This window comes from Ursus arctos, unplaced genomic scaffold (genome assembly GCF_023065955.2).
Source record: "Ursus arctos isolate Adak ecotype North America unplaced genomic scaffold, UrsArc2.0 scaffold_23, whole genome shotgun sequence".
NCBI classification, from domain to species: Eukaryota; Metazoa; Chordata; class Mammalia; order Carnivora; family Ursidae; genus Ursus; species Ursus arctos.
In genome coordinates this window covers 40,053,368-40,070,498 of record NW_026622908.1, presented here as the reverse complement: position 1 = coordinate 40,070,498, position 17,131 = coordinate 40,053,368, and the positions used below count along the sequence as shown (strand labels likewise).

At 54.0% G+C, this 17,131-nt stretch overlaps 1 protein-coding gene and 1 long non-coding RNA gene across 4 annotated transcripts; one reads left to right on the top strand and one right to left on the bottom strand.

Moving 5' to 3' along the window:
• Positions 1–559: 559 nt before the first annotated feature.
• LOC125282587 (galectin-12-like) lies at positions 560–10,752 on the bottom strand. 3 transcript variants are annotated; one of them, XM_048217689.2, is made up of 9 exons: positions 9,694–10,752; positions 7,928–8,016; positions 7,588–7,801; positions 6,651–6,770; positions 6,093–6,131; positions 5,440–5,466; positions 4,821–4,909; positions 1,739–1,892; positions 560–1,206 (listed from the first exon to the last, which is right to left on the bottom strand). In XM_048217689.2, exons 1-9 carry the CDS (start codon positions 9,760–9,762, stop codon positions 1,060–1,062), a joined length of 948 nt encoding a protein of 315 aa, XP_048073646.1. In that variant the 5' UTR covers positions 9,763–10,752; the 3' UTR covers positions 560–1,059. The 3 variants fall into 3 exon arrangements, with proteins under 3 accessions (XP_048073646.1, XP_048073647.1, XP_048073648.1); XM_048217690.2 differs by having other exon boundaries at positions 1,739–1,889; XM_048217691.2 differs by having other exon boundaries at positions 9,900–10,010.
• On the top strand, positions 8,435–16,253 carry LOC125282588 (uncharacterized). Its single transcript, XR_007189659.2, has 3 exons — positions 8,435–8,951; positions 12,962–13,194; positions 13,406–16,253. It is a non-coding gene; the product is annotated as an uncharacterized LOC125282588 (long non-coding RNA).
• Positions 16,254–17,131: the final 878 nt, after the last annotated feature.

Genomic DNA, 17,131 nt, shown 5'->3' with positions numbered 1-17,131 from the left:
CACCCAGACATTCTGATTTCATCGGTCTCGGGTTTGGACCAGGAACCAGCATGTTCTAAAAACTCCCCAGATGTCTGGAATGTACGGTCAGGGAGGGGCTGCGGGTGGAAGGAGCTGATCTGACTTTGAAAGTGTTTGTGTCTCAGTCCCGGAGATGGCTTTGGAACGTATTTCAGCTTTGACTTCACTTCTAACAGAGTGTCTTTAATATTTAAGTAATGAAAGCAAGATTCTTTCTCTAATCGTTTCATAAATTAATTAATTGAACTAGCTCTGAATGATTATCATGTTCTTACTTTCCACAGACTACTCGTTTTTTTTTTTAAGTTTCTATTTATTTAAGTAATATTTACATCCAATGTGGGCTCAAACTCATGACCCTGAGATCAAGGGTTACACGCTCTTCCAAGTGAGCCAGCCAGGCACCCCTCTGGATTAGTCTTTTTCTTTAAGTTGAGTTTATTGAGGTGGCTAAAAAAGTGTCACTTTTTAGTGACCCCAAATGGTGTCACTTAGACTGAGTCCCCAAACTGGGGCTTAATACCCAATTTAATCGCAGTTTTTTTCTTTCTTTTCTTTTTTAAAGATTTTATTTATTTATTTATTTCGGAGAGAGCAAGGGCGGGGGGGGGGGACAGAGGAGAGGAAGGGAAGGAATCTCAAGCAGACTCCCTGCTGAACACGGAGCTGGATGCGGGGCTCGATCTCATGACTTTGAGATCCTGACCTGAGCCAGAATCAAGAGTCGGATGCTCAACCGACTGAGCCACCCGGGCACCCCTCAGCCACTGTCTTTGTTGGGCTGCTCCACCTGCCCGCTGTCTCAGCCCTGCAGGAAGGATGGAGCCAAGTCCCAGGCTCCTGGCGGAGGGAGCCACTGCCTTTGAGGAGCCTTCTCACTCTGGGGCCTCCCCTCTGCTGTGGGGCCCAAAGCCCCTGCAGACTCAGGTGGTGGTGACAGGCACATGGTTCCAGGAAGGGAGGAGAGTGGAGCCGCACTGAGGGGCGCCGGGCCTGGGTGGGCCCCTCCCTTCCCTGGCGGGGTCCCCGGCTCACTCCTCAGTAGTGGACGCAGTAGAGCTGGACGCTGCCGCTGATTCGGAGCTCCCGCAGCCGCTCCAGGGTCTGCTGCCGCAGGCTGGTGGCCCCCAGGCCCTGCCCGTTGAGCGCCAGCTTCAGGCCTCCCTCCTGGCACAGGAGAAGCACCTGGGAAAGGCCGGGAGGGGTGTGCAGGTTTCCAGACAGACGGACGGTCCACCGCCTGCCTGTTGCCCCACCCAGCGAGCCCTCCCCTCAGGGTCACAAAGACCGGGACCACGGGGCACCTGGTGGTGGGAAAGAACAGGGCTGGGGCGCCCAGCTTGTCACCAGATCACTGCGACCTTCCACAAGGATCAGCCCAGCCCTGTTTCACCATCTGTGCCCATCGCCTGCCCTCGCACACTGGTTCTCAGCCCTGGTTGCACTTGGGAGTCCTTAAAAGGGAGCTTTTTTTTTTGAAAACCCTAATGCCAGGGTCTGCTTTGATTAATTAAATCCCTTTTTTGGAAGTGGGATCGCTGGCAGCCGTAGGGAGGGTTGAGAGCCATAGCGTGGAAGTCTGCTTCTCCTGGCGGGCTCTGGCTTCCCAGCCCCACATCCTCTGCCCCCCTATCCCTAGGATGCACCCCTGTCTCCCCATGGGAATGCTGCTCTGTGCCCCGCCCCGGAGGGACCGGGCCACTTGGCTCTGACTGACCTCGAAGAATCGCTTCGGGTAGAAGAGGAAGGGGGCCGAGATCAGCTTCTTGCACCCCCAGGGTGAGATCCAGGCCAGGGTTCTGTCTGCGAAGGAAGCCCTGAGCGTCATGGGCACGTGAGCGGCCTCGTCCCGCAGGCTCAATGTGAAGCTGCTAGAAGGGGCAGAAGGGGCTCCCTGACTCCTCTGAGCCGTGGCTGCTGGATCCTGGGCTCAGGGATGGATGTGGGAGAGCAGCTGGAAGATTCGGCACCTCAGAGGGGTGGGGACACCTGAGCGAGGCTCAGGCACACCTGAGACTGAATCCCCACGTTGCCACCCACTGGCCGGAGGACCCTGGGGAGCACATTACCTTGCCTGAGCCTCCTTTTCCCTTCCTCGATATGGGAGCATTATATTAATAGTAACTAAGATTTATTGGGTGCTATATGCTAGGTATCGCCTGAAGTGCTTTGCAAATAGCGTGGGGGTTAGAGCCAGGCTACCCGGCTTCAACCCTGCTCTGCTCTTTCCAGTCCTGTGACCTTGGGGAGGTCACTTCACGTCTCTGTGCCTCAGTTTCCTGATCTGTAGCATGGGGAGAAGAGTACCTGCCTCACCAGTCGTCCTGTGTAAAGTGCTAGAACAGCACCGGGCATGTGTAACAAATGTCACTCTCGAATACAATACCTCCCTCATAGGGCCACGGAAGGAACAAAGGAGATAATGTACGTGGAATCGAGCGAGTGCCTGGCACACAGTAGGTGATTTCCGGAGTCCTCCCAGAAATCCTGGGCCTTGAGGTTCAGCAGCCCGTGTAACTGACGAGGACAGGAAGTCACGTGGCTGGCCCTGTCACTAGTAATAGCTGCGGGGCTTCGGGCTGGCAACAGTGCAGGGCTCCAGATTTGGGTGCCTTTCTGCTGCCTGGCACCTGCCCCTCATAGGGCAGCCGGATTCTGTTTTATGTCCAGGAAGTTTCCAAAGTCACCTTTGAAACAACACCCCTTCAACTGTTGCCTGAGACCTCGGCAGGAAGCGGTGGATAAGAGCCTGATTGCTGGAAGACCGGGAGGCAAAGGGCAGGGATAAAAGGGGGCGTTAGTGTGCCCTGGGCGGGTCTTTCAGGGACTCCAGCTGGATGTGTTCTAGGAGGATGCCGCAGACATTCTCCAGCTTTGGGAAGGAGCCAGCAAGGGCTCACCACTGGGAAGAAGCTTGGAAGGCAGGGGCCCTGGAGAGTGCACCGCACGGAGCCTCTAGCACCAGCCCATGCCCTTCCCACTGGCCTGGAACTCCTGGAGGCCTCGGTGTTTGCCCCCAACTCCCACCCCCGCAACCTCATCCCTGTCCAGCACAGCCCTGGGCCAGGTAACCGACTCCTTCCAGATGCCCTAGCGGAGCTCCGTGCTGGCTCTCAGCAGGTGCAGCCGCCCACCTGCCCGGTGCTTGCGAGGAAGGATGGAAAGGGAAGGACGGATTTTTAATGCAGACGAATTCCCTGCCCTCCAACTCCTACTCCCTCTGTCCAATTCAAGCCACAGTCGCTTCCAGAAAACAACAGTAACAGCATTTATTGCGGGCTGGCTAAACGCCAAGTCTTGATGTTGGCGGCCTGTGGCGGAAGTGGCCCTGTAGAAATGTCCTGGCGGATCCACAGTGTTCTTCAACTTCAAAGCAATACCACGTGCCCAAACTGGGAAAGTTTATATGAAAGATGGCTTCCAGCTTCTCTTTGTAAAATAATCAGAAGGTCCGGCCTGAGTGGCTTTATGGAAATACTCTTTCCAAGTTCCCTTCCCAACCAGGGCTTCACTATTTATGTCACCTGTCCGACCTCGGAGGGCGTGTGAATTCATGGTCCCCGAGAGAGAGCAGTTAAGTCACCTGCCGCGTCCCTAATAATAACCATTCGACGTTGAGCTAGGACATGAACCTGGTGTCACGTCTCCCAAGTTTTTTGGGGGGACAGTGTTCTTTCTACCCCTGGGAACTTTTTCATTTTCCCTCTAGGACTGAGATGATCTTTCTCCTTTTATTCTGATGGGGAAACTCAGGACTCCAGCCTCAGAAAGGTGTCGTGACTTCCCCAAGACCACACAGTTTATAAGAGGCACAAGCCAGACCCCAGCCCCGCTGTGCCGGGCTTTGGAGGTTCATGCTGCCCGGGGCTGTGCTGCATGCCTGCTCCAGAATTCACAGGACCGCTCCAGAAAGAGCAGGCAGGGCAAGAGTTTAGTGAGGTCAGTGACTCCAGACAACAAAACCGAAACAGAAGAAGACAGGGCAATTCCCTTCCCTCCTGCCCCTCCACAGAGACCATTTTGATGACATTTGTCGAGCGCTTACGATGCGCCTGGCCCAGTTCTAAGCATGCACACCACCCCCGAAGCTGGCACTAATCATTACCTCTTTTTACACACGAGGAAACTGAGGCACAGAAAGGAAAAGTAACTTCCTTGAAGGGGTACAGAGGCAGTAAGTGTCCTCAGCAGAAGTGAGACCCAGGCGACCTGGCCCAGAAAAGTCACGACATCCAACGCAATTCCAGCAAGGAAAGGAGGGAAAGAAGGAAGGAGAGGGGAGAAGGAAAAAAGGAAGGAAAAAGAAAGCGAAAGCAGCCTGGAGCCTGCAGGTTGGGGAAGCTGAGCAGGAGCGCCCCCTGTGGGAGAGGTGAGGCAGCGTCCCGGTAGTTGGTGTGTGGCTCTGAGCCCCTCCTGCCTGGCTCTGGGCCTCCCCCCGCCCCCGCCGGAAACTAGGGCACTCTGTCACCCTGGGAGGTTGAATTCTCTCTCTGGGTCTCAGCCTGAGCCCTTAAAGGACCTTTCCGGAGGCCTGAGCTGGCACCTGCGATGAGAGGCTGGTTGGCCTGACCAGAGGGACAGGCGGGGAAGGTACTCCCAGAATTGGGGCTGTCAGGGCTGCGGGGGGAGCCTGAGCACCGAGCACCGACCAGTGCTCAGTTGGTGGGACTGAGCACTGAGCACCCTTCCAACCACAAGCTCCACGATGGGGCAGCGGTGTTGGAGATGGCAGAGGGGACGCTTGTAGAGCTCGTGCTCCATCAGAGCTGCCTCTCCCTCCCTTCCATCTGGATACTCACTCCTTTGGCTCCGGCAGGACCAGTCCCCGCAGTACGATGACCTGTCCGGGCCAGAGACCCCGGGGGAGGGCATGCGAGCAGGGCAGCTCCTGTAGGAAGAGGGGAGATGACTGAGAAGGGGGCACACAGGGGTCTGGGGAGAGCGGCTGCCCCCAGGGGAGCCCTGGGGCTGGTAAGTCGGCCTCAAGGCCCGCAGCCAAGAGGACACTCAGCTCTGCTCATTCACCAAACATCTACCGCAGGCTTCGGCTCTCCCTGGCCTTTCAGGGCTGAGCTCAGTGGCCGCCCCCCTTCCCGGGGCCCAGGAGCACCAGACACATCCCCCATTGCTGCACCCTGAACTGTAATGTCCTGTTCACCAGTCTGTCTCCCCACCAGCCTGCGAGCAACTGGAGTGCTGGGACTGGCTGGTCCCTCTATCCTAGAGCCGGCACCGGGCCTGGCACAGAAGAGTAGCAAATAATTGTATGCAGAATAAATGGAGAAAAGGTAAAACGAGGCTGGGGTTTCAGCCTGAAGCTGCCTGGCCCACTGCAGCCCGCAGGTGTCTATGAAGGAAGGGGGAAGCTTGATGCTGAGGGCATTTCCCACCAGGTGACCCAGGAGGGAGGTCACTCACCAGGCTGGGGCTCTTCAGCAGGAAAGGCTGTCAAGGGGAGAAAGAAAGAGAAAGGGGACATAGAAACCATGCGGTGTTTGTTCAGTGAAGGAAAGCTTCTCAGTATTATTATTAAGAACTGGGGGGATCTGGGGCTTGTCTCTCTCAAACGCAACACAGGTGAACGGTTAGAGTCCCGGGGGGCCCCTCTTGGATTCAGCAGACACTAGGTCTGGAAGAACGGGGAAGAACAGGACAGAGGGTCTGGCATTCACTTATTGTGTGGCCTTGGGCCTCATCTGTCCCCCTGTCCTGCGGGCTGACCCTGGCTGCCTCTGCCGGTTGCTGAGGACAGAAAGCTGCAACTTGGCAGGATCTTCCGATAGGAGTCCTGGGGCTCTGCCCATCCTGGGCAGCAAGCCCACCCCGTCCATCTTCCCAAGCTGGCCCCAGCTCGGGCTGCCAGAGGAGAATCCAGGCTTGCCAGCTACCGGGGGTTGGGGGTGGGGGACAGGATCCATGGCAACTGCCCAGTGAGGGAAGGGCAGCTGGCTTTCGCCAACTTGGGCGGCAGCCCCGTGACCGGCAGGTCCAGCCGGGGGAGATGGGAGCCCCGGTGGCTCAGCTAGTGTGGCCGGAACCACAAGGGACAACCTTGCTCCCTGGAGACTCACGTATCCAACCGGGTACTCGCTGCCGCCCTCTGCAAACGGCTGTCAGGAAAGAGGAAAAGCAACACGAGGGGTTCAGGCCCTCTGCAGGCCCTGTGAGTCATTCCCGGAGCTCCCGCCCCCTGGCCGTGCCGGGAGGTGGGCAGAGGCTTGCTTTGGTAGCTCCTCATTCTCCCTGGAAGCCTTGCCGGCCGTTCTCAAGCCTGGCATTTGAACATGCGGATTCCTAGGCCCCTCCTCACACGTGCTGATCTGAAGGTCTGGTGGCAGGTCCTAGAAATCTGCACTTTTAATAAGGCGCTCTGGGGCGAATGACAGAGCTAGCTGCTGTTTGGGCCCCATGGCTCCAGGTGCGCAAGCGGGTCACCTCCCGGCCATTGCTCTCGGGTCCCCTTCGGTGGGCACCCTCTGCACCCCACTCGTATCCCACAACTTGCTGGATCCCCTCCACCTTGGGTAAAACGGGTGTGACAGGGCCTGCCTGGGGCAGTGGGGTGGGGGGTCCTGGGCCCGCCCAGGCACCAGGGGAAGACAGGGGCCGTTGCCACTCAGGGAACTCACGCTGATGTTCAGGAATCCAACGGCCTCCACCAGGATGTCACCAAATATGCCCAGGGTGTCCACACGAGACAGCGGGAGCCGGTAGCGGTAGTGGAGAAAGTGTTGTCCGTTCACACTCACCTGGAAGGACGGACAGACAGACAGCTCAGCAGCACTGAATCCGCACTAACGTGCCTGGCGTCGCTGGGCGCTCTGACCTGAAATGTCCCTCGTTTCACTTCAGACCCACTCTGAGAGGCAGGCACGTTGGACAGACGAGGTGCCCAAGGCTTGGGGAGCTTCCGGGACCTTCCCAAGTTTGCCCAGCTGGCCTTGGAACCAAAGCCCCTGTCACTCTCCCTCTGCCCCTGCCATGGCACTTGCCCACACCATCCCTCTGCAGCAGCCTCAGCCCCAGGAGAGGAAATGGGGGTTCAGGAGGCCGATGACCCCTCCCCCCTCCCCCCACTGCCTGCTCCCACCAGCTCCCCTTTCCCCTGGAGAGGTCGAGGTCCTGGCATCTTCCTGGCAGGAGTTCCCATCCACGGAGAAAGCCTTGAAGTGGAGGTCTCTGTCCCTGCGCCCCGCCCCCCTCCACTGAGGCCCAGAGATGGGGAGGATGTGAAGATCCGCCCCATGAGGACCTACCCAGCGGATATTTAGGGGCTAGAACAGAGCCCAGCATATTGCAGGCGCTCTTGAAGAGCTTGCTAGGACGATGGCAGTGGGGGCCTCCCCAGGGCCAGGCGCGGGAGACCTTTCTTGCCACCCCGGATCCCAGGCCACGTGGGCCCCGGGCAGCTTGGGACGGGGCTGGGCGGCTGCTCTGTCCTCTCGGGTCTCAGGCTCTCCCGGCGGGTGACACCCCTCCTCAACAGTGACGTGGGGATTTCGGCAGAAGGAAGGAGCAGTGGAGGGATGCAGGTCTTACACACCGACGCCCATCCCTTCCCCTCACCTTCATCTCCTCATTTCCGAAGAGAAAGAGGATGAGGAAGGGCGCCCCTCTCTGCAGGGGCAGGCGGGGCCACCGGGCCTCGGCCTGCCAGCGCTCCAAGCGCAGGGTGTTGCAGATGACATGCGGCTTGCTGGTGTGGAAGCGCGGGTTGAAGTGGATGGCGATATCCGGCCGGGGGTGCAGGCTGCAGCCGCACTGAAAGTCCACCTGGAACCTGGTGAGAGGTGCTCTCGAAGGGGCACCCCTGGTCGGGAACCCCGAGACCCCGAAGGCAGAGAGGAGCCTCCAGCTCGATGCCGCTGGGGCTGAGCTCCAGCTCCCGCGCGGAGCACCCCCTTACCTGTGTGCCTTTAGAGGGACCACTCCCTGTAGCATGACCATCTTGCCCGCGCGCAGGCCACCGAAAATTGTCGTGACATAAGGAACCACCTGAACAAGGGGAGAAAACTAGCCATATGCGGCTGGAGAATAGGTCTTACGAGGGAGCCCCGTGCCAGGTGGGCAGGTGGGGAGGGAAGAACAAGAAAACTCCACTCTCCTGCCCCAAACAGAAAACGTCCTGATGGGGAAATATTGGGGTTCTCTTCCACCTTCTCCCCTTTCCCAGACTCTCACATGTCAAAGCCACATTGCCCTGGGGAAGCCAAGTTCAGCTCCATCGCCCACTTAGAACACCAGCCCTGCCCCTCTCCCTAGCTCCTTGGGCTCTGTGAGACTGGCCCTGGCCTCCAGAAGCCTGGTATCAAGATCCTGAGGACTGTTTACTGGCTGGAGCCCAGGAACTGGGGGGGGCGGGGAGGCGGGCAGAAGGCTGGACAAGTTGGGACCCTGATACGGATTCCTGGAGAGACACCCAACAATGGCCCCGCCTACCTTCCCAGGCTCACCTCGCCCACATAGAAGCTGTGCCCAATTCCTAAAGCGCAACACACAGGTTTACAGCTCCCTGCCTTTTCGGGGCGCTTCCTCTGCTCTCCCTCGGCTCTGTAAGATCCAGCTGGACTTTCAACATCCTCTGACACCTTCTCCAAGTGCTGCCTGCTATGGTGACTGTGTTTTTCCTTCCCTCCCCTGTGTTCCCAGGACACTTCACTGGCATGGCTAGCTTGGCCGTTGGCGGGCTCACGGGGAGACCAGGGGGCTGGCTGTTTCTGCTGGAGGCACAGGCCACTCGGAGCAGAAGCCCTGCCTTTCCCTTCTGTGCTCAGCGGCTGGCCTGGCACAGCGTGGGCTCTGCATAGGTGTTTGCGGAACGACTGTGGATGTGTCCCAGGTGTATACAGGTCGGCATAACACAAGACTGCCTTCCACGTGTTGTCCGAACCATCTAGAAGGAGCTGAGCCCCAACAGTGCTGCCCTCCAGGTAGGAGCTCGCAGCCTGCAAAGCGAGGAGGGGCTGCAACCTGGGCAGCTGCTTTGCCCCATTACTCAGGCACCTGGGGAGGTGCCGGAGCTCCTGGCTGTCGGAGGGCCCACAGCTCAGCCAGGCTCAGCACCTCAGTCCCTCCCACTTCCCAGGCTCTAGGACTGGCTGGTAATATTTGCGGAGCTGATGCAGCTCTCCTGGAGGGAGAGGGCCAAGTCAAGAGAAAGTGATAATTAGCGTTCATTAATGAGAGGGCAGAATATGCTGGGCATTCAGCCTCCTGTAAAGCAAGGCCAGACTTCGGAAAATCCGCGTGAGGGGAACCCACACCCAGCCCCCCGTTGGAGGTTCCAAGCTGACTCTCTTCCAGGCTGGAGATGAGACCACCCAAGATGCTCAGTGCCCCCCCCCCAAGGATACTACACAGTAGCCCCGGATCCTCCCAGCCCCCCGCCAGGCATTAGCAGCACAGCTCTGACTCCAGGCTCTATTACTTTTAAAATGTAAGGACCCTGTGAGCCCGTCATTCTCACCCAGGTGGGAATTAGCTGCTCAGCCACTCAGCTAAGCTCAGGAGGGCCTTCCAGGTCCATGAGCAGGTGTCGGGGGAGCCGGGCCCAAGACCCAAGGCCTCTCCACCCACCGCCTGGGAGGAGTGTGAGTCCAGCTGGAGTGAGGGAGCGGTGGGGGGGGGGGGGGGGCTGAGACCTGGAGCTTCCAGACCAGAGTGGCTGCTCACCGGGTGGAAGACTGGCGGCTGCAGGATGAAGGGGTCAGGAAGTGGGTCCAGTTTTTCTCCAGGTGACATGGGGCGTGGAGCGCCTCCAACTCAGCCTGCAGATCCAGATTCCAGGAGCCCTGGCCCTGCCCCCACTGGCCGGACTTGCCTTTCCCAGCCAGGATCTGAGGGGCCAGGGCAGCAGCTCCCCCAGCTGTTCGCCTCACCTGCGCCCAGCAGGGTCCCAGTGCCCCTTGCAGCAGGCGTGAGAGGCAGGTCTGGGCAGCGGTCCGCCCCTGGTCCACACCCCAGATCCGGTCCCACCAGCTGGCCTGGGGCTGTCAGCAGAAATCCGGGTCCAGGAGCCAGAAGCTTGAACTAAGCAACTAACTAACCAGCACCCCGGCCTCCAGCTGCACTTAGATCTGAAGCACGGAGCTGTTGCAGAGGGAGGTTAGAGGCAGGCTCTTTTAGGGCCTGCAAGGGTTTGTGGTTTCCTGGGCTCCCATCGGAGCCCTCCCCGGTCAGAGGCCCCAGTGGTGGCACGCGTGGGCAGGTCCCAGGAGAAGCCCCGCCCCAGCTGCTTGGATATCATGGGGTGGCTTCTGGTTCCTGACTCCCCTTCCCACCTGAGAGATTTTCATTCCCCTGGCTTCCGTGCCCGTTCCCCCACTTTTCTCCCTTTTGCATGATTTCTAGTCCCCTGAGGCTCCATTTCAGCTTTAGCTAAAAATGCCAGGGCCCAGCTGCGGTCACCAGAAAGGAGGTGGAAGATGGTGAGGAAGGGGCTGGAAGAGAGGAGGGCCCCCCCACCCCGGAGGCTCAGAAGAGGCAGCGAGGTTCAGTGGGCCATATACTCCACCCTGAAGGTGACCCGAGTTCTCGCTCAGCCTCTGCTCTAACATGCTGTGTGCCCTGGGCCAAGTCACTTGCCCTCTCTGTGACTCCCTTTGCTCAGCTCTGTATTGAGAGGGTGACTCCAGAAGAGTGTCTTCACAGGAGGTCTGTGTTGGGGGTGGGCCCAGGTATCTGCCTTTTAATCAAGATCCCCCAGGATTCTTTGGACTAGCGTCGCTCCAGTTCTGGCTCAAATTCCAGTAAAGCCTTCCCTTTAAAAGGCAGCACAACCCCTCAACTTTATCCTGATTTGGGAGGTCCCAGGATCCGAGCACCCTGTCAGACTTGGAGGCAGGGAATTCCTGGCAGCACTCCAGGCTGGACAAAGGCTCCAAGGCCTGGGGAGCTGAGGGAAGAATAAGGCTGCTCTGATGGCCAGGCAGGTGCAGGGTCAGCTCTGGGGAAAAGCATCTGAGCCGGGCCTTCTCAAGTGTGGCATCAGTGAGGCCTGGAAGCTTGTTAGAAATGTGTCCTTCTGGGCCCCACCCCAGACCTAGGAAAGAGGAACCTCTCTGGCAGGGGGGCCCAGGAATCTGCATTTTCGCATACTCCCCAGGTGATTCTGATGCATATCGGTGTTTGAGAAGCACTCACTGACTTAGGCTTTAATGGGCAGGGCTTGGGGTACAGAACCAGGAAGTTTGCTCAGGTCTTGCTGGGTAGGAGGAGCCGGGCTGCAGATGGTGCTTTGTGTGGGGAAATTCGATCTCGGTGCGGTGCGTTCAGACAGAATAATCTACATACCAAGGAGGAGAAACCAAGGTGGAGAATCCCATTGGGCAAGGCAGGGGGCCCTGCCCTTGGGAGGCAGGCCTGGGTCCTGGTCCCAGCCTCACAGTGCCCATCTTTAGGCCCGAGGCAAATGTGCCCTGCCCCCCTCCCCAGCCCAGCCTCAGTCTTCAGTCTGAATCAAGGCAGGAGGTGGCATAGCAAAATAGCACTGACTGGGCTCTTTAAACACACATGTTCATTTTCTCACACTTCTGGAGGCTAGAAGCCCAAGATCAAGGTGTCCGCAAGGATTTTTTTTTCCTGAGGCTTGCAGAGCGTTGCCCCTTGATCTGTGTGTTTGTGTCCTAATCTCTTCTAAGTAGACCAGTCATATGGAATTCTATGTCTATGAACTCATTTGACCTTAATCACCCTTTTTAAAAAGGCCTATGTCCAAATATAGTCTCATTCTAGTTCCTGGGGGTTAGGGCTTCAACATCTGATTTTGGGGGGCAGAGCACCATTCAGCCTATAACAGAGTAATAGCTATATCTGGTCTCACCCTGGCACCCCAAGACCGTTGCAGGGGTCAGGAGTGGGGGCTGACTAGGCGGCGAGGCAGGAGAAGGAAGGAGGTGCTGCATTTCATTTCTCCTGGCCCCAGGTTTTGACAGCTGGGAGAATCTGGCAGGGCTTAAAGTGTATCTCCAGAGCTTGTTGAATATGGAAGGTTCCAGAATCAGGGAGGGCCTTAGTGTCTGTTGGTCTGCCCAGGGGTGGGAGGGGGCAAATCCCTCTTCCTGAGCCAGAGGGAGGCGAACTTGTGGGAGAAGGGAAAGGGCTGATGATGACCCTGACCCTGACAGGACGGGGGATTCCCCTGCCCCAGGCTGGTGCCCCCCACCCCACCCCAGCTCCCTAGACCTGGGCTTGTCCCTCAGAGTGCTGATCATAACTGGTCATTATACATCGAAGAATTGTCTAATATTTGTCTCCCCCTCCCCCTACTTTCTGACGATAAATTCCATGAGGGCAAATTTATACTTAACCCTCAGCAGCAAGCAATGCCTTGCTCGGTGTATTTAAAGCACTTGCTCAGGGACGCCTGGGTGGCTCAGCCATTAAGCATCTGCCTTCGGCTCAGGTCATGATCTCAGGGTCCCGGGATCGAGCCCCGCATTGGGCTCCCTGCTCGGCACGAAGCCTGCTTCTCCCTCTCCCACTCCCTTTGCTTGTGTTCCCTCTCTCGCTGTCTCTATCAAATAAATAAATAAAATCTTAAATAAATAAAGCACTTGCTCGGTGTATTTAAGGAATGAATGATTGGGAGTCGTGGTTTCTGGCTCCTATGTGGCCACCAGCTCCTTCTGTCTCTCCTCCAGCAGGTGTGGAGTCCTGGCCCAAGCATACACTAGGCAGGTGCTCTTCTCACTGGCCACAGATCCTCACTGAGGCAAATTTATCTATTTATCTATGAGTAACCAATTAGTAGCCAGGGAATCATAATCTGCGGTCAGGAATCTCAGGGTGCCCTCCTCTCCCCCATTCTTTGATCCAGCAACTTTTTTCCCTATCCCTGCTCCTGAACGGGTGTAACTCTGGGCCTAGGGAGAGACTTATACCCAGATTCACCTACTTTGGTCTACATCTTACCCCCTTCCTCTATCTGGTTCCCTTCTAGGTCACTGGAGAGCGTCATGGATCCTCTTTCTCTCGGGACGAGTTTTGCACCACCCTGGAACAGAGTATGAGCAGAAATCCCGGACAGGAAGAATCAACAGAACTGGATAGCTGGCTGATGAAAAAGAGGAGGGAAAGGGGCCAAAAAAAAAAAAAAAAAAAAAAGCTTCCAGCATCTTGAACCAAAGGATTGGAAAGAGTCTGGAGTACTAATGGAAAACAGAGAAGCTGCAGGTATAATCTGGAGGGTGGGAGCTGGCTAATTCCAGTCAGGACCATTTTGGAGGAAGGGGACGGGGCAGGAAATGGCCCAGACAGGGGATGTTTAGTTCCTGAACATTTGTTAGTTTATATGTTTCTAGGAATTTATCCCTGTCTTCCAGATTGCCCAATTTGTTGGCATATAATTGTTCATAATATTCTCTTATAATTGTTTGTATTTCAGTCAGCATCTGTTGAGGGAATGAAGGTGTTGTGGCCTGAAAGCATGGTAATACACTCTGGAGAAGACAGTTTCAACTTATTTGGATGATCTTCTACCCTGGGAGGGAGTTTTTGTGGCTGCGGCCATTTTGTATGACGAGGCGTTGTGGTCATTACAGGAGGGGCAATCACTCTCACTCTCAAGCAGATTTCAGTCTAATTGGAGAGAGACCACATACACTTGAAGGAGAAAACCAATAGGACAAAGCCAGCTGCTTTTTATTTACCTTTATCCCCCCAAAGAGATCGAACCATCTGGATGGAAATACTGTAAAATGGGGGAAGAGCAAGCATCACCCGTAACCTCAGTAGGCTAACACAACCCTTCTCATTCCTTTGATGTTTATCCTATGAACCTTCTTCCCTCCCCCACGGAACATAAGTTTATGGACGAATCTCAACCAAAAACGTGACGTAGCTTGATTTTTTTCCACCCACGGCTCTTGACCATGTAGGTTGACTCTTTCTTTCCTGCTGGGTTCCTGTCACTTTGCCATCACTTTTGGTTACTGAAAGTCAATAGAGTTTAGCACTGGTCATCAATGTTGGTGACACCATAGAAAGAAACAGAAGCAGACATATTTACTTCCTGGAAGGGCGACTGGGGTCCTCATCGGGGCACCGTGAGAGTCAGAAGTGAATCACCAAAGATCTTCATGACAGGAGCTCCAAAGGGCTATGTTTTAAGAAGAAGAAAGATGACCTCAGAGGGAAGGTCTGCAATGCAGGAAGGAGTGATGAGCAAAGGTAGTGGTGAGCAGGCAAATCTATACCCGTGTCTGTGTAGTATATGAATGGTGATAAAGGGAATTCAGGCTTTAAAAAAGGGTAAAATTAAAAGAACACAGGAGAGGAAGACAGGGGCAAGTGTTCTACGTCCTTGCATTGTTGTAGAGGGGTGTTTAAGATATTACTTTTAGACTTTGAGTATGCATGGTAAAATTTCAAGGGCAATAAAAAAAAAAGAATAGAGTGTAAACTTCCAAAAGAGTAGAGGGAAAAATGTAATATACCAAAGATCAAAACTTCATGGGGGGTGCCTGGGTGGCTCAGTCGTTAAGCATCTGCCTTCAGCTCAGGGCGTGATCCCAGCGTTATGGGATCGAGCCCCACATCAGGCTCCTCTGCTATGAGCCTGCTTCTTCCTCTCCCACTCCCCCTGCTTGTGTTCCCTCTCTCACTGGCTGTCTCTATCTCTGTCAAATAAAAGTAAATAAAATCTTAAAAAAAAAAAACAACTTCACTGAAAGATGTTAAAGAAGACCTCACAAACAGAGATAATATGTAATCAGTTGGAAGATTCCATTTTGTAAAGATGTTGAAATTGCCAAATTGATATACCGACTCAATGTAATTTCAATCAAAATGTCAACAGAGTATTTTGAGCAATTTAGCAAGCTAATATTTATGGAAGGGCAAAAAGCCAAGAAGCTTCTGTGGAAGACTAAGGGGATGGGGAGAGGAGTCTGGAGAATTCCATATATCAAGATTTATCCTAAAGATAGAGTGATTAAGATCACATGATAGGAGCACAAAGACAGACACATTTACCAATGGAGTAGAATATAGCCAACGATTTTCTTGCTCATTCACTAAAGCCTGACACATGACAGAGGTGGTCTTGCTCATTCCTGGGGGAAGAAGAAACTATGAATATGCCAGGCTGACATAAATCATATGGGGATTATTCATATGGGGAAAAATCAATTCCAGGTAGTTTAAATGAACAAGACAAAAGTTTAAAACTTCTACAAGAAAAGATAGAAGAATAGTTTTCTGACTTCAGAGCAAGAAAGAACTTCATGGCAAGACACAGAGTGCTAGCTACAAAAAAGGGGACTGATAAGCTCTACTTCATTAAAGTTAATAGCTTCTCTTTATTGGGAGACTCCATAAAGAAAGTGAAAAGACAAACCATGACCTGGAAGAAAATACGTGTAAGCAAACACGACTGACAAAGGAGAGCGCCAAGAACACATACACGGCCTCAACACGCTAACAAGAAAACAGCTCCATCGAAAATTGGGCAAAAGACATGAACAGGCACTTTTTACAAGAGGAAATCTAAATGGCTGATACATATATGTAAAGGTTTCAATCTTAGTGATCAGTGACATGCAAATTGAAACTTCCAGTAAGACTTCTTAGTAAAATACTAGTTCTATCCATTTACCTGGAGAAAGCAAGCATGACAGTACTAAGTGCTGGAGAAGATGTAAATCCCCAAGAATGCTTACACATGGCTGCTAGAAGTGAAATTGGCACCATCACTTGGGAAAATGTTTTAGTATTCTGTTGTAAAGTTGAATATTTACATACCTTCCCAGGTACTAAATTCTGTAGAATCTCTTGTGTGCATCCGTCAGGGCACAATTTGGGTTCTTTTCAATAGTTTCTAATTCCAAATTAGGAAAAAATCATGTGACTTTATCACCAGGTCGATCAATTGTGGTATATTCACAGAATGGAATATTTTCCAGCAGGGAAAATGAATTACAGATGTATACAGTACTATGTATGTATTATGGAAACAGCCTTGAAAGAAGCAAGTTGCAGAAGATAGCATACAGCATACCATTTTTATAAAGCTTCACATATGCAAAATGAAATGATGTAGGAGGAGTACAAAGAAGGGATTTTAAAAAGCTATCTTAAAAAGCAAGGGCATGAGAGTGCCTCGGTGGCTCAGTTGGTTAATCGTCTGCCTTCAGCTCAGGTCATGATCCCAGGATTCTAGGATAGAGCCTGGGAAGGGCTCCCCACTCCAGGGCTGAGTCTGCTTCTCCATCTCCCTCTGCCCCTTGTCAGGCTCTCTCTCTCTCTCTAATAAATAAAATCTTAAAAAAAAAAAAAAAGAGCAAGGGCATAATAGACACAGGAGTGGGGAGAGGTTATCTCTGGCAGAGGGAGGCAGGGAGATGGGATAAGGGAGGGACACAGGCAGGAGCATCCGCGCTGGGTACGTTCCTGTTCTTAAGTAGACTGGTGTGTTCCTGGGGAGTAATCTTACTGTGTTTCACAACTACATGTATTCCATGTGCTTTTTTTTTTTTTTTTTTAAGTAGTCTCAGCGCCCAGCCTGGAGCCATCCTTGGGCTAGAACTCACGACCCTTATATCAAGACCTGAGCCCATATCAAGAGTCCCACAGCTAACCAACTGAGCCACCCAGGGGCCTTCCATGTGTTCTTTTGTATATATTATATATATATTACATAATTAGTTACATAACATAGAATTTAAGTTATATAAATAATTCAAATAAAAACTTTGTTTTTTTTTTAAGATTTTATTTATTTTTTTGACAGAGAGAGAGAGAGAGCGTGCGCGCACACAAGCAGGGGAGAGGCAAAGGGAGAGGGAGAACAGGCTCCCCACTGAGCAGAGAGCCTGATGGACAGGAGACTTGATTCCGGGACCCTGGGATCATGAACTGAGCCCAAGGCAGACGCTGAACCGACTGAGCCACCCAGGCGCCCCTCAAATAAAAACTTTGAATCCCTCAAGATCTTAACTCCCCAGCGTGCCTCCCAGGCCCTCCTAATCTGGCATCAGTGCGTTAGTTGCTCAGTCGGCTTCTGCAGCCACGTCGGATGGCACCTCCGGCCTCTGTGCCTACTGCTCTCCGTTACCTTCCACCCCCGATGACCTCCGCCACCGCCTTTCCTGGGCCTCTAAGCGCCCCTCTG